At 34.5% G+C, this 17,166-nt stretch overlaps 1 protein-coding gene and 1 pseudogene across 1 annotated transcript; both read left to right on the top strand.

Moving 5' to 3' along the window:
* Positions 1–7,524: 7,524 nt before the first annotated feature.
* Positions 7,525–10,073, top strand: LOC112756141 (vacuolar protein-sorting protein bro1-like). The gene is made up of 3 exons (XM_025804596.3): positions 7,525–8,470; positions 8,539–9,570; positions 9,667–10,073. Exons 1-3 carry the CDS (start codon positions 7,793–7,795, stop codon positions 9,940–9,942), a joined length of 1,986 nt encoding a protein of 661 aa, XP_025660381.1. The 5' UTR covers positions 7,525–7,792; the 3' UTR covers positions 9,943–10,073.
* Positions 10,074–11,398: 1,325 nt separating this feature from the next.
* On the top strand, positions 11,399–13,491 carry LOC112757917 (probable pre-mRNA-splicing factor ATP-dependent RNA helicase DEAH5; annotated as a pseudogene).
* Positions 13,492–17,166: the final 3,675 nt, after the last annotated feature.

Here is a 17,166-nt window from a genome sequence, read left to right as displayed (position 1 = left end):
TAATTATTTAAATCAGTTTTTGAGAATATTAAAATTAGATATTTTAATCTTTAAAAAAAATTAATACATATATCAATTTTTAACATTTATTTTCAATAACTAAATTAGTCTTTACTCTAATTTTCAGCATGATTTATTAACAAAAGCTACTGACTTTACATGTTAATTCGCATATATAATAGTTAAGTGTCCCATGTGTGTGAAAATGACAAAATAATCCTTGAGTAGTCGTGAACACTGATGTCATTTTGGTGTCCTCCCTCAAATATCGGATTGCAAATTCTTTATTCCTGAAACTGTGTTTGTAAATCCTAGTTCATCATAAGCTTTATTATAAACTTTAATTCAGCTGCAACGACAACAAGCAAAAAAAAGCTCTTCTTCATAAAATCTCTGATAGAAAGAAAATATATGAAAGTATTTGCCAATTTTTTTTTTTACATACATACACTAATTTAATAAAAAAAATGCTCGATAAATATAAAAGAATCAATGATAAAAAATGTCATTTTCTTATTCTTTTGTCATGTTAAAAGTTGTAATAATAACTCAAAAATAAATATTAAAATATTGTTATTGTGTGATTGAATATACAATATGAATTATCTATTTATAATTAAATTAAAAATATATTTTAATCATAATAACTAAATTAATATAATGTGTATGTAGAGGTCTCTTCTTGGTCTCCTGCATATTCGGCCATGAAGTCGGTGAGGTATTGGACTTTGATAGCCATTCGAATTTCGTATTTCAAGTCAAACTCAAATAACTTTATAGCTCATTGAACCATTCTGTCCGCAACATCCGTTTTTTGAAGGATTTGTTTCATGGGCTGGTTTGTCCGAACTCTCATAGTATGAGTTTGAAAATAAGGCCGAAGCCTTCTAGATGCTACAACTAAGGCGTATGCGAACTTCTCAAGTTTTTTATACCTTAGTTCAATGCCTTGTAGCACCTTACTTATGAAGTAGACAGGATGCTGCATGTCCTCATCTTCCCGTATTAATACCGATGCCACGGTCTTCTCGGTGACAGCTATATATAACACGAATTTTTTTCTGCTTTTGGCTGGGTAAGAATGGGAGGTTGGCTCAAAAACTTTTTGAACTCCTCAAAAGTTTCTTCACACTCAGAAGTCCATTCAAACTGGCATCCATTTCTCAGTAGGGCAAAAAGTGGTAAGGATTTTAATGTCGATCCTGCCAAGAACCTGGATAGGGTTGCAAGTCGATAATTCAGCTTCTGGACTTCCTTTAAACAGGTCAGGCTCTTCATTTCTATGACTGCTCTACACTTATCAGGGTTAACTTCAATCCCCTTTGTGTTAGCATGAATCTTAGAAAATTTTCAGCCTCTACTGCAAAGGTGCACTTATCGGGATTTAATCTCATCCCATGCAATCTTATGGTGTTGAAGACTTGCGAGAGATCGTTCAGGAGGCTGGCATCATCTTTGGTTTTCACTAGCATGTCATCTACATATACCTCAATTAATTCTCCCAGATGAGGTGCAAACACCTTATTCATCCACCTTTGATATGTGGCCCCTGCATTTTTAATCCAAATGGCATGACTATATAGCAGTAATTCGCTCTGGGCGTGATGAATGATGTCTTCTCTTGGTCTGACTTGTACATCGGGATTTGGTTATATCCCGAGTAAGCATCCATGAATGACAGGTATTGATATCCCGAGTTGGAATCTACTAAGGTATCAATATCGGGTAGAGGATATGGGTCTTTTGGACACGTCTTGTTAAGATTGGTGTAGTCAACACATATCCTCTATTTTCCATTCTGTTTCTTGATCAACACCACATTTGCTAGTCAGGCCGGGTACTTGACTTCTCTGATAAAGCCTGCCTCTAGCAAGGCTTGCACTTGCTCTTCGACCACTTGAACTCGTTTAGGTTCTAACTTCCGTCTTCTTTGTTGAACAGGTCGAGATCCTAGGTGGACAGCCAACCTATGTGACATGAGTTCGGGGTCTATCCCATGCATGTCAGAAGCTTTCCAGGAGAAGAGATCGGAATTTTCTCGTATGAGTTGCGCCAATTTCTACTTCAGATCTTTTGTTAAATTGGCTCCTATATTGGTGTTCTTCCCGATCTCTTGCCCAATCTGTATCTCTTCAGTCTTTTCTCCGGGCTGTGGTCGTAGTTCTTCCTTAACTCGGATCCCTCCGAACTCAATGGTATTGACTTCTTTGCAAATATGGGGGGATAGAAATCACTGCTTCAAGCCGATTTAGGGTTGTTCTGCCTATCAAGGCATTGTAGGCAGAAGCTACATTGACGACAATGAAGTCGATACTTAAGGTCTTGGATTTCATCCCCTTTCTAAAAGTTGTTTGTAGGGAAATGAAGCCTAGTGACTAATGGGAGTGTCTCCTAGTCCGAAGAGAGTATCAGGGTATGCTCTCAACTCCTTCTCATCTAATTCCAACTTATCAAATGCTGGCTTGAACAAGATGTCAGCCGAGCTCCCTTGATCCACTAGGGTTCTATGTAAATGAGCGTTGGCGAGAATCATAGTGATTACTACCGGGTCGTAGTGCCCGAACACAATACCTTGCCCGTCCTCCTTGGTGAAAAAGATAGTTGGGAGGTCGGACCCTTCATTTCTAACTTGGTAGACTTCCTTCAAATGCCTTTTTCGAGATGATTTGGTCAACCTTCCTCCCATAAATCCTCCTAATATCATATGGATATGTCGCTCTGGGGTCTGTGAGGGTGGGCTTCTTTGTCCATGACCTTCTTCATCTCTTTTTCTTTTCACATGATTGTCCGACCTTTCCATGAGATATTTGTCTAGCCGACTTTCCGTAGCCATCTTTTCTATCACATTTTTTAGGTCGTAGCAATCATTAGTGGAATGTCCATACAGCTTGTAATATTCACAGTATTCATTACGGCCTCCCCCCCTTTTTGTTCTTGATGGGTCGTGGGGGAGGAAGCTTTTCAGTGTGACAAATTTTCATGTATACGTCGAGTAGGAAAACTCGTAGAGGAGTGTAAAAGTGATATCTTCTAGGCCTTTCAGATCCAACTTTTTCCTTTTTCTTGGGCTCCCTCTTCTTTCTTTTGATTAGTGGGGGTGCCCTAGCCGCCAGCTCGATTCTCGTAACCTGGCGTTTTTCTCCATATTGATGTACTTCTCAGCTCGTTCTTGTACATCACTCAAGAATGTTGGGTGTCTCTTTGAGATGGACTGGGATAAGGGTCCTTCTCGAAGTCCATTAACGAGACCCATTATCACTGCTTCAATAGGAAAGTCTTGAATTTCCAAGCACGCCTTGTTGAATCTTTCCATGTATTCTCCTAGGCTTTCTCCAACCTCTTGTTTCATTCCTAGTAGGCTAGGTGCATGCTTGACTTTGTCCTTCTAGATCGAGAAACGCGTGAGGAACTTGCGTGAGAGGTCGTCAAAGTTGGTGACCGACTTGGGGGAAGGCTATCGAACCACTTCATGGCCGCCTTTGTCAAGGTCGTCGGAAAGGCCTTGCAGCGAGTAGCGTCCGATGCGTTGGCTAAGTTCATCCAACTTTTAAAGTTACTAAGGTGATGCTTTGGGTCAGTCGTCCCATCATACAGATCCATGTTAGGGCTCTTAAATTTTCTAAAAACTTTAGCCCTCATGATATCCTCAATAAATGGGTATTCTTCTCCTAACGGGGTGTCTTCTCAATCTTTGCGGGAATTCTTATTTCGGAGGTTGGATTCCAGCTTTTCTTCAAGCTCTCTTCGTCACTCGATCTCTCTCCTTAGGCTTTGCTCTGCTTCACGCTGTCGTTCCAGCTCTTGTTCTAGTTGCTTGAGTCGACCTTGGTGGCCATGTAATAGTCCCATTAGGTCGGTAGAGTGAGGTTGCCCATCTTTTCCGGGCTGATGAACTTCGGAGGAGATTCTTTTCGGTCCTTGAGTATTCGAGGGGCCTTTACCGTGTAGTCCTTTCGTTCCTTGTAGAGATATTATCTTTTGGTCGTTGTTGACTGCGTTCTGATGCTCTGGATCAGATTCAAATGCAGTGTGTTCGTCTTCATGTTGGTCGTCCACCATCGTGTGTTGATCTTCCAGGTCCCCAACAATGGTGCCAATGTTAAGGGGTTTACCTAGAATCAGATGATTAGGCTTGAATGAAAGGCCCAAGCGTTGGAGGGAGGAGGTCTCCGACTTGTCCTATGTCTGGGAGCCGCCGTCCGAGTTGTACATTTGAAAGAATGGGGGGTGGTACCTGCAAAAACACTCTGATGCCTAAGTTAGCAAGGGGGTAAGCAGATTTTAGAGTATTAGACTTAAGTTTACCTGAGTGTGTCAGTGCATTTATAGGGAAGGAACTAATAATCACCGCTGAAGTAGTTCCACTTCTAATGGTGGATAACCGTCCCTTTACCTTCGGGTTAGTTGAGATATCTCTTTTAGAAGAGGGTGAGAGATTCTGAGAGACAGTTACTCACTTAGATGAGTGCTAACTGTATATTGGTGTTGATTCCGACCTCCTTGTAGAGGTTGGATGAATAGCGAGGCCTAATCTCCTGGATTGGGTCTTTTAACCTGACTGGGCCTAGCTTTTATTTTGAGTCAGGATATGAACATTAGTTATCAGCATAAAAAATATATTAAAATATAAATATATATTAAAAATAAATTAATTTATATATATTTATATACGATATATTAATAATTAGTTTTAATATATAAATAATATTTGTATATTTAAATATATAATTATGAGTAACAAAAAAAAAGTGTAAAACGAATATAACTTAAAATTTTAACTATACTTGTATTAGTGCCACTATAGTTAGTAGTTACTATGATCATAGACACCATAAACTTTACGACATTATATATTATGTGTTAACATGTGATCGATTTATGTTAAGTGATGAGATGTAAATTTCTATTTAATTATTCACCTTTTAATAATAGATATATGTTATATTATATTTTACTCGAAATACAATAATAACATACATGAATAATTATATTTTTTATTCTTAAAAAATTGTACCTGTGGTTGACGACGATGTCGGATACGACCTTTACTCCACTCTGTTTGAATGATTTCAACTCTTTTCTTGTTCCCATATTTGGATGTGTCAAGATCATATAGCCTCTTCGACAAGTAACCTGCAAATTCAAATTGTGTTCTATTTTCGTTACATATATAAATTCAAATCAAGCATATCATGTATATCATACAAATTTCTCGATATATATCATATTATTTTATAGTTTCAGAATTTATTGAAAAAAATTAATATTGTTTTGATAATATGAAAGAAACAAAAAATTTCCAATCAAACATTTACGTTTTTCTTTTTAACCATTACTCTCAACTATACCTTTATATTAGTAAAAAAAATGTTATATATGTGTACACCAAAAATATTTACTATGTAATATTTTATAAATACATATATTGTTGAATTTTTTTAACGTATATTTTATATTCTAACATGTATTTTATACAAATAATTAATTTAATGATTAATTTTTGTGTGTATATAAGTAAAATAGCCTATATAACAGCTAGAAAAATATATTATATCAAAATAATTAACAACTTAATAATAATTATATTGTGAAAGAGATAATGAATTGTTGAAAATTAAACTAAGCTTATCGATTATAATAACTAAGTTGATGAATGTTGAATTAAAATTTTTAATTAGAAATTATTAGTGTTCATAAATGATAAACTTATTACTTATTCAAGTTAAAAACCAATGATAAAAGATGAAAGTTTGATAAAAAAAAAAAAGAGTTATCAAGTTATTAGAATATCATAGAAGTTGTATTATGTTTGACCAGTCAAATTTAAAAATTGAAAATTTAGAAATAAATAAAAAAATAAAAAAATTAGAGATATATCTTATAGTCAAAATTAATGACTTGAATAAAAATATCTTGTACATAGACCATAGTCAAATTGAGTTACCATATATGTTTGTTGTAATTAAGGTTACTCTGTCGGGGCTACTAAATTTCATTGATGGATTGTGTGGTCAAGTTGTGGAGAAGAAAGAATAGTGATATGCACAACAAATCACAAAGAACGTCTTGACCCTGCATTGTTGAGACCTGGTAGAAAGAATGGACTTGCACATTCACATGTCATATTGCTCTTTCACTGCTTTCAAGACACTGGCTTCTAACTACTTAAGAATTTAGAACCATCATCATCCTATGTTTGATGACATACAAGGATAACAAGGTTTGATGGACAAGGTTAATGCAACCCCTGCTGAGGTTGCAGGAGAGTTGATGAAGAGTGACAATGTAGACATTGCACTCAAAGGCCTCATCAACTTTCTCCAAAGCAAGCACAATACTTATAAAGCAAAACAATGGCTATAGCATGACCTCTTTAGCATGAGTTTCTCTCTCTCTCTCATAATTTTCTATATATAACACAGTATTAAGATTGCTTAATTTGAATTCTCTAAAATCAGATTTGTAAAGTAAAAATCACATTGCTTAATTTGACTTCTCTAAAATCAGATTTGTAAAGTAAAAATGTGATTTATTATCTTTAAGTACTTGTTTGGACGCCGTTATTTTGGTAAAAAAAGATCTTTTTTAATAAAAAATATCTTTTTTATTTTTTAGTGTGTTTAGCAAATTTTTAGTAATAAAAGTAAAAATATTAGAAAAAAATATCTTTTTTGAAAAAACTGTAATTTACATCTTCATTTAAAAGATCTTTTTTTCTTAAAAAAATATTTTTCATGTAATAAACAAACAAAAAAATATTTTTATATTGTTATACTTAAATATAATTGATAAATAAAAAGATCTCTTTGTATGAAATTTTCAAACATAAAATTACTTTTATTTTTTCATAAGATCTTTAAAAAAAATAATTCAAAAAAAATATTTTTTTAAAAACTAACCCAAACAAGTCCTAAATTATTTTTAAAATACTCAAATAAAAGTTTATAATCTAAGAGTAGTTATTTTTCTCTATAAATCTATTTACTTCAAAATAGATAAATTCAATTTTGCTTGCAAAAATATAAAAATTGACTGGAATTTAAGGTCATAAACACATCTTACTTAATCATTAAATATTAAAAATTTGTGTATTAAAAAAATACTTTATATTTAATTATGCTACACATTTAAAAAAAAAAAAGAGTTCTATGTGATTTCTGTTCCTGCAATTTTCACCAACTCTGATCTTTTTCAAAAAACACAAAATTCACAAATTGATTTAAAAGTTTTTGATCAAATATACGCATCCATGTCTATAAAAGTATTAAGAAGTGAAAATAGTTTCAGACCTACTAAACCATATCTACGTAGTTGGTAGAAATTATCATTAGATCATATTTTGTAGCTTGCATATATATGCATTTGATAGAAAGATATGATTTTAGAATAATTTCATTTTTAAGAAAACTCCTAATTCTGTTATGTCAGCTTGAGTTCTTCCAAGTTTATTAGTGTAGAAAGATTAAAAAGTATCCGCGCCTCCTATATCAGGAGTTTTTCGGCTCACGACGAAAAGAACACTTGTTTCAGGATCATTAGAATCGCGATCATGATGGCCATCTGAATCATTAACACAAAATCACTTTTTTATGCGCCACAATTAAAAGATAAAATAAATGAGAGATTTTTTTTTATCTTGTTCAAAATTTAAATTTTATTGTCACAAAAAAAATTAAATTTTATAATTTAAAAAATAAAAAAAAATCCCCGAACCGAATAGGTTAAAAGGGGGGAGGGAGGAGAGCGGAATTTGCAAATCCAATTCCAATTCTTGGATTCCTAAGACGCCGCCATGAACAACGATGATCGGGTGCTGTCAATCCCACTGAAGAAGACTGATCCGGTGGAGCTGTACCTGCCGTTACGTAAGTTGGTAGTCTCAAAATATTCGGAGAGCGATGCACAAAAAGTTGAAAGCGTTCTCGAAACCCTAAACAAATGCCGCAGGGACATGGTGGAGCGTAGAGGGGACCTCTCCCTTCCCATGCAACGTGACTGCCTCATCCACTACTTCAAATGCCTTTCCATGGTTGAGCTACTCTTCACCTCTATCTCCTCCGACGCCCACGTGGACCCCATCATCTTTGTCTGGTACGACGCCTTCAACCCTGACCATCAGGATGGAGTCTCCTCACAGCGCAACGCCATCCAATTGGAGAAGGCCGCCGTTGTCTTCAACCTTGGAGCCATATGCAGCCAGATTGCTGCCTCTTGCGACCGTACCACTGCCCTTGGCCGTCACCTTGCTATAGAAGACTTCAAAGTTGCCGCCAATTTCTTCTTGACACTCTGGAAGGAATTTGCCAAGGGCGTGGTCTCCGCCACCCTCGATTTGACTCCCCTCTTCGCGAAGTTTCTGCACCTCCTCTTCTCCGCTCAGGCTTTCGAGCTCGAATTAGGGGAAGAACTCAACAACAAGGGCGGCTGTTACCGTGTCCAACAACACCGATGTGCCCTATTTTTTAGATCGGTCAGTCTTCACTCTTGATTGATTTTACATTTATTTTTCACTCTAATGATGATGATGATGATGTGTAGGTTTATAAGCGTTATCGTAGAGCATATGAACTGATACCTGCTGATTCGGCTGCACGGAACCATGTCAACTCTTTTGACCAAACCTGGGTAGCTCATCTTTACCAGAAGGCGACATTCTTTGAGGCGGAGGCTCATCAGTGGAAATCATCCATCCTACCCAAATCCAAGCGACCTCTCCCTGAAGCATACGAGTCAAGCGTCCAATCTTATGCTATTGATCATGCAGAATGTGTCACTGAGACATTAGTTAGCGGGATTTGCAGCCTCTCGAGGAAACTCAAGCCACCACAAATATACGTTGACCTCATCCTCTCGGAGTACAATCCTTTCAAGATTACGAAGGATGGAAAGCTGGTGGCTTACCCATGGGACATGCCTCCTCCTTATCTAACAAATTCGGCAATCCTCTCGTCTCCATTGCCTTCTTCGCGGGCCTCAGAAATTCTTGCATTCATTCCTTTGAAGAAGAGTGAGCCCTTGAATGATCTCTATGAGTCCCTGCGCAGTTACTTTGTCCTCAAATACTCTGAGAGCATGGCAAAGAGAGTAGAAGACCTTCTCCAAATGCTACCCAAATTGCGCAATGAGATGCTGCGTGATGACCTTTCTCTACCCTTTCGCCGTGACTGCCTCGTCCTTTATTTCAGATGCCTTTGCATGATTGAGCCTTTCTTTCCTATGAAAGCCTCACCCAACCCACCTGTCTTTGTTTGGTACAATGCCATCAGCCCACAACATCACTCTTCTCAGCATAACATCCATATGGAGAAGGCCTCTGTTCTCTTCAACCTGGGAGCCCTCTGCACCCACATTGCTCTCTCCTGCGATCAAAGCACCATCCATGGCTATCGCCTTGCCAAGGACGCCTTAAAGGATGCTTTTTATTGGAACTATGAACTGAGGCGTGAGTCTAAGCAGGCATCTGGCACGATTGACTTGTCCGGACAATACATAGCTGTTATAGAAAATGAGATTCGCAATGAGTTTCCCCACTTGACCAGGAAGTTTCGTCGTCCCCAATATGATGTGCCTGTATGTATAATCATCTAGCTTTTCAGTTGATCTTTCTTAATACAATTGATTGATGTCAATCTTGATTTGTTAAATTGTTTGATTGAGATGATACAGGGTTCAGCTTGTATGTCGACAGATGGGCCTTTAGCTAATTATGATCCGAATGATGTCACTGAACAATTTCTTTTAGGGTATTGTAAGGCTCACTGCCTGCTTCATTCTTCGTCTCGTTCTCTGCCTCATGGGGTATGGGAAGCACAATGCTTGGACCTTCTCTCTGAGTTTAGTCCTGTCAAGATTAAGGATGGACATCTTGTGGCCAATGCAATCTTAGAGGCACCAAATTTGGCATTGGAGAACATGAGCTTGCAGAAGACGACACAACAGTAACATTACCGTAGAGAAAAGCTTTAGGAATTATCTTATTTTCTTTTTTAAATTGGATGTTGGAACTTTGTTGGTTGAAATATTATCCTCGTGATTTTGTTGGTTGGTTTATGAATATATTCCTTCTTATTCAACCCCAATTTGTAGTGATTTGTATGCCTGTGATCTGATCTCGTACCTATTGCTAGTTATCGTTGCATATTGGTAAATTGAACTTATTCAGTGTTTCCAATTTCCATCAATGCCTAATAATTAAGCAAATAATATTGTTTCATTTAGAATCATTCTTATTTTTTAGTGAATAAATCGTTAGAATGTAAATCAATCACTAGAATGAAAATAGAGAAATACTAACCTATACAACTAAACTAACCTATCCAACAAGAAGAGCATTCTCTTTCTCTATTACTTTCAGAACTCAGCGATCTCTGGAGTAGTTACAACATCCCCAAAGGGAATGCCGTTTCCAATGCCCTGACAAGTCATTTATAATGATGAAATCTATGTTTTATTCTCAATTCATCAATATGGATGTTCGGAACAACACCATGAGACTCAAATCCCCAGAAATGGCGAAGCCGGCCTGAACTTCATCGGCAATACAAAGCCCTCCGGCTTTCTTAACCATACTGTAAGTAGCATGCAATTCCATAATTAGTGAAAACGAGATACGTTCTTATCACTTGCTCCTAAATCCTAATACTATAATTACAATGCTACTTTTGTTTGTGTTCCTTCAATCATGTTTGATTTCATTTTCATTTGTTGTTATGATATTTTTAGTCTATGAATTTCACATTCAATGACATGTTTTACAAACAATTGGTTTGATTAATTTTTCTAATGATAAACTCATGAATACTCTCAACCTAGCTCTGTGGTTATTATAACAGTAATATTTGATGTCTTGTACCTAAGAAAGGCTTTCTTGAAGATAGAATCAATAGGCTTGATGATTATTGATGAGTAATCATCCCTATGCAAAAGTAATGAAGGTGAGTTGTATTTCCTTCATCATACATGTTTTTTGTTACTCTTTATTGCCTGTTCTGTGAAGGAATTCTATCATAACAGCATCGCCAGTAGGTAAAAAAGGTAACTTGTTCGTGTCCTTGACTATCTAGTAATTTCTTGATGTTGACTCACTATGTAGTACGTCCTCTGCTGTGGATTGTGAGGGTCAGATATTAGAACTGGAAAGTATCTTGGATTCTCGGGTATTAGTGAAGAGTGCACATGACTAAGTATCTTGAAGACTTGTGGTCCAAGGTATTTTTGGTTCAAGTTACACGTATATATTGAAGTTATTCTCTTTGGAGTTTGGACAGTCTGGTGCATTGTTATCGGAATTGCATAAGGGGATGTCAAAAATCCAGAGGGTTCTCTTGGTCGTGCTGCTGCCCTCCAGTCTGCACTTATAAAGGAGCGTAGAGAAGTATGAGAACAGCAGCAGCGCACCATGCTTGATTCTATTTCAAAGGATCTCAATCGTCCTTGGGAAGACCCTATGCCAGAGTCTGGTGAAAGGCATCTTGCTCAGGAGCTTACGGGTGTTGGTTTGTCAGCCTATGATATGCCAGAATGGAAGAAGGATGCTTATGGGAAGACCATTACTTTTGGGCAAAGGTCAAAGCTTTCTATTCAAGAACAGAGGCAGAGTCTCCCAATTTACAAGTTAAAAAAAAGAATTGATTCAGGCTGTCCATGATAATCAGGTGTTGGTGGTAATTGGTGAAACAGGTTCAGGCAAAACTACTCAGATCACACAGATCCACTTGACAGAACCTGAAGGAGCCATTCTTCTCTTCTTGACTGGCCAAGAGGAGATTGATTTTGCATGTCAATCTCTACGAAAGAATGAAGGGATTAGGTAAGAATGTTCCAGAACTGATAATATTACCTGTTTATAGTGCCCTTCTTAGTGAAATGCAATCTAGGATATTTGACCCTGCCCCTCCCGGGAAAGGGAAAGTGGTTGTGGCAACTAACATTGCTGAGGCTTCTTTGACTATTGATGGGATATTTTACGTTATTGATCCTGGGTTTTGCAAAGCAAAATGTTTATAACCCAAAACAAGGACTTGATTCATTAGTGATAACTCCGATATCACAAGCTTCAGCCAAACAAAGAGCTGGACGTGCAGGGTGCAAATGCTATCGCCTATATACTGAGAGCGCATATAGGAATGAGATGCCTCCCACTACGATTCCTGAGATTCAAAGGATAAATCTTGCAATGACTACTCTCAACATGAAAGCTATGGGAATAAATGATCTTCTGTCCTTTGATTTTATGGATCCACCATCATCCCAAGCTATTATTTCAGCAATGGAACAGCTCTATAGTCTTGGAGCATTGGATGAAGAGGGCCTTTTAACCAAATTGGGGAGGAAAATGGCAGAATTTCCCTTGGATCCGCCATTGTCTAACATGTTACTTGCCAGTGTGGACCTTGGATGTAGTGATGAGATATTGACGATAATTTCCATGATTCAGACTGGCAATATTTTTTCAGGCCTAGGGAAAAGCATGCCCAAGCAGATCAGAAGAGGGCAAAGTTTTTCCAGCCTGAAGGTGACCATCTCACACTGCTTGCTGTTTATGAGGCTTGGAAAGCCAAGAAATTTTCGGGACCATGGTGTTTTGAGAACTTTGTTCAATCTCAATCATTGAGGAGAGCACAGGATGTCAGGAAACAGCTTCTCATCATGGATAAGTAAGATATCTATTTACTGCTACTAAATATTTTAGCTGCTTTGTTTACTTGTTTGCTTGTTTGTTTGTTTTCTTTTTAATTGTAATTTTGTACGAAGGTTCTCAATGTTTCTGCAGATATACTGTCTTGTATTATAGTGAAATGTTTTAGAATTGGGCTTCTTGGTAACATATTCTGCTGTGAATTGTAGAATAAATCTTGTCATTGGTCCTCTGCATATAATTTGCTGGCCAGATTGAATTAGGTTCTGAAATCTGAATCATCATCTCTGATATGCAAGTATAAATTGGATGTTGCAAGTGTTGGAAAAAATTTTACCAAGATCAGAAAGGCGATCACAGCAGGATTCTTTTTCCATGCAGCAAGGAAGGATCCCCAGGAAGGCTACAGAACCTTTGTTGAGAACCAGCCTGTATATATCCATCCAAGTTCAGCTTTGTTCCAGAGACAACCTGGTTGGGTCATCTACCATGAACTTGTTATGACTACTAAGGATCAATATATGCGTGAGGTCATAGTGATAGATCTTAAATGGCTTGTTGGGTTGAACCACTTTATGACAGATATCATGAGCTCATGAGCCAAATTCATGGTGCTTGATATTCAATCCATCTTCTTCCTCTTGATGCAATGTATTGCTTAGTGTTTACACTACATTATATGATGATGCAGGTGTAAATTTTGACCCTTAATTTGTATTAACTGTAAATGATGTATATAGGCAGATTTACTAAGTTGTAAATTTTATGGTTTCCTAAATCAAAGTCTAAGTTGTAAATTATGTTTGGGTAAATTCATGTTTAAAGCAGAAAGCTGAAGTTGAATCCTGCAAGAACACTTGGCTGCACCGCATTACGTTTAGATTCCAATTACTGCTATTATTGTATCATCCCTAAGCAACTTTATGTGACAGAAATATATGTTACTAATAATTGTTAATATTATTTTCTTTACCGAGGCATTCACTAATTATTATTGCGTTTGACAAGAAGGTTTTTGAGTTTTGACTTGTCCCATATTTGCCTTGGTTCATTTTGCAATGTAGTATAGTGATATGAAGGTATAATAACAAAAAAAAAAAAAATTAATGAATTGAAAATTTAAAAAAATCCACAAATTATAATAAAAAATATATTATGGTACTCTTAAAAATTAAACCACACAAGTACAATCACTCTTTTTCTTAATTACAAGTTTACAACTGTACCTTTTTCAATAAAAACAATTGGATTCCACTAATGCTTCCTTTTTCAATATGGGGGAAATTCTTATACATCTAATCTTTTTTATATGTCCTCTTATGAAAAGCATATCATCCAATATATTAATTAGGTCTTAATAGTTACCAAAAAAAGATTTTAGGTCTTAAATTATCTCCTATCAATCTAGTAACATCGCGTAAATTGAACTAGAAATTATCTATTTTATCTTATGCATAATATTCCAAAAAAATTTTATATTTATTTTTTTATATTATTTTCTTACAATTTCACCTATTCGTAAATATTTAAGAATTTCTTTTTTTAGATTTTGTATCCTGAATTTTGGATATCATATTTATTTTTTATTAAATAAAATACTACTATTATCTTTTTTAAAAAAAAAACTTGAACGGTTATTTTCTCAGGTATTGATAAGAAAGTTTGAAAGATAAAGGATTTTCCCCTTTTTTTTCTTTTTTTCAATATTCTTTTGGAGAGTCAAAGTGTATAGTTGTTTGAATAGGAAAGCTCTTTAACTAAAATATGATGCATTAACAAATTGTAGGGTTAGATCCTCGTAACTCTTTCTCTTACCGACACCCTAATAATACAAAGAGGGTTCGTATCTAAATCAAACTAGACAGTACAATAACACCTTTTTCTTTAATTTATGAAAGTATAGAAGATACATGGAAGATGCAATTTGTTATATCAAAACATGAGTGTGGTACAGTATAGAATACTATTAGCTAGAGTTAACATTTAACAGAAAAGAAATTGGAAAATAATAGCCTCCAAATTGCACCTTTAGAGAATACTACATAATAATATTATTGGATATTTTTTTTAATTTCTAAATTATTATTGACTAGGTAGAGTATTTTATTTAAAATTTGAGTACATGCATGTATTTACTTAAGTCATTATAATATTACAAATTTTTATAATATTTCTAACATTTTTTAAGCCATTTTTTTAAAATTGTTTTGCATAGAATAAAATATTTTTTGTAGTATAATTTAAATAAATTTATTAAAAAATATTTATGAACTATCAAAAATGGACATAAGAGTATTGTATGAAATTCGAATTGATAGCTCATTAATATTTTAAAGAAGTCTTGTAATTAAATATTTTGTTAGTTTTTTTAATACATGAAATAAAAAATATATTTTTTAATTTTTAAATTATTATTTTTTAATAAATTGTTAAACTTTTAATAAAAGAATATGTAAGGTATTTTATTTACGATGTAGAGTATTTTAATTATTGCTCACTATATAATTCGAATCAGAGTGATTTGAACTGCTCAGGCATTCTTTGAATCTGAGTGATTCGAATTTCTCCATACGTAATTTGAATCAGTATGATTTGAACTACCTAACATGCATACTCCCTCATAATTTGAACTGCATTGATTCGAATTACTATTATCTTTAGTTCGAATTACATTGATTTGAATTATATAAATACATACTTTTGATTGATCCATATTTCATTTTTTCATTTGGTTGAATGATGTAATATCTCATCCAAACTGACTTAATACTGCCGTTTGCCGGATAATTTGGTTACTTAGTATAATCTAATCTTAGGATTGGAGATGGCGATAGTTGGTGCCTAATTTTCAAATTGTTATATTATCAAGACATACATAGGACACTAATAAGCAGTTTATTCAAGCCTTGGGAGGATAAAATATACGATACTACAAAATAATTGAAATTTTAGTAGTAGAACAATGATAATACTAAATTATACAAAAGTATTAAAATTATATTTGTTAAGTATCCATCATATACTTACAAAAAGTTATATTTATCTAAGTTGCATTAGGTTTTTCTTTAAAAATCTCTTTTAGGGGAGATTAATGTCACCCGTTGCTAACTAATATATAACTATATATAAGTATTTGATGCTATATTACTATTTTTTTTTAAATTAGGAGTGAGAGTTGAATTTAAAATTTTTATGCGAAATGAAAAAACTATGCCATTTAAATTATAGTTCGTTGACTACATTAATTATTGTTATTTTACTTAAATCTTAGCGAAGTATATATATATATATATAATTATGTCTTTCTCCCTGTATATTTAGTAATTATGCATTAAATATTAGAATTTAGCTAAGTTTATAAATTAAAAAAGTTTTTATTAAAGATATAAAAAATTTAAATTTTTAATATATTTATTTTATATTTATTAAATAAATTTTTTTAAATTTTTTTACTAATAATAAGTTTATCATGTACCTTAAAGACATGTCAGTTAAATCTTAAGTATTATAGTACTCGTCAATATAAGTGTATAACTATGTGATAATGTTGTAAACTCTGAGCAATTAGTAAATAACTAACCAAAAAATTAATTATTAATCAAGAAAATTAGAAAATAAAATTTTATAGTTTAATATAATAGAAAAAATTAAAATAAGAATTTTGACATTAATTTCAAAAAATTTGGCCTAAAATTAAGTCGAACGGGTCCAAACCCACTCACTAAAGTAAGTGAGCTCAAGTCTTTCTCTCCCCATTTTTGCATGCTGACGACGTTGGAGTAGCCATGGGAGAAGAAAGAAGAAGCAAACTCTTGGTTTCCATTCAAATTCACGTAACTTTTGATCCAGAGTTTCGATGGTTGAGTTAGAAATTTGCTATTTTGCACCTTAACCCTCTAATATATAAATCTTAGAGAAATTTGCTATTTTGTACCTGGGTTATATATATATATATATATATATATATATATATATATATATATATATATATATATATATATATATATTTATAAATCTTAGTTTTCTTCGTATGCAAGTTTTCTGTTTACGTGAGTGCTACGGCCTTTGTTTTAGACTCCCCTTCAAAGGCTCCTTGTTATACAATCCCGTTCAACTATTATTATGTATAATTTTACTTTTAGAGGTCGTAATACCTTGCCACCTCAGTTTTATGACTTAAGCATAAGACTTTGGGTGGTAGGGTATTACAAGTTTTGTTTTTGGCCTAAAGTGTCGCAAAAACGTCGAAATTCAACTGCTTTGAGCTCAAATCTCTCTAACTCCTTAGGCGTGATCCATGGGTACTTCAAGAGGAGTTCTCTATACATGAAGGAGAGTAGACATTCATCATATTTATTGTTTTAAAAATAGAAAAAGAAAGGAGAAAGAACAAGAGTTTACCTAGCGGAAATTTCGGTATAAACGCAAGAATTAGCGAAAACGGGCAATAGTTTGTGCTTGTATTGTTTGAGTCCTTGAAGAACGCATGAAGAATAATGGAAGAAGAGTTGAAATAGGGGCTGGGGTAT

Source organism: Arachis hypogaea, chromosome 6, assembly GCF_003086295.3.
Source record: "Arachis hypogaea cultivar Tifrunner chromosome 6, arahy.Tifrunner.gnm2.J5K5, whole genome shotgun sequence".
Classification (NCBI taxonomy): Eukaryota; Viridiplantae; Streptophyta; class Magnoliopsida; order Fabales; family Fabaceae; genus Arachis; species Arachis hypogaea.
Note: the sequence above shows the minus strand (reverse complement) of the source record. Positions and strands in the feature narration are given on the sequence as shown.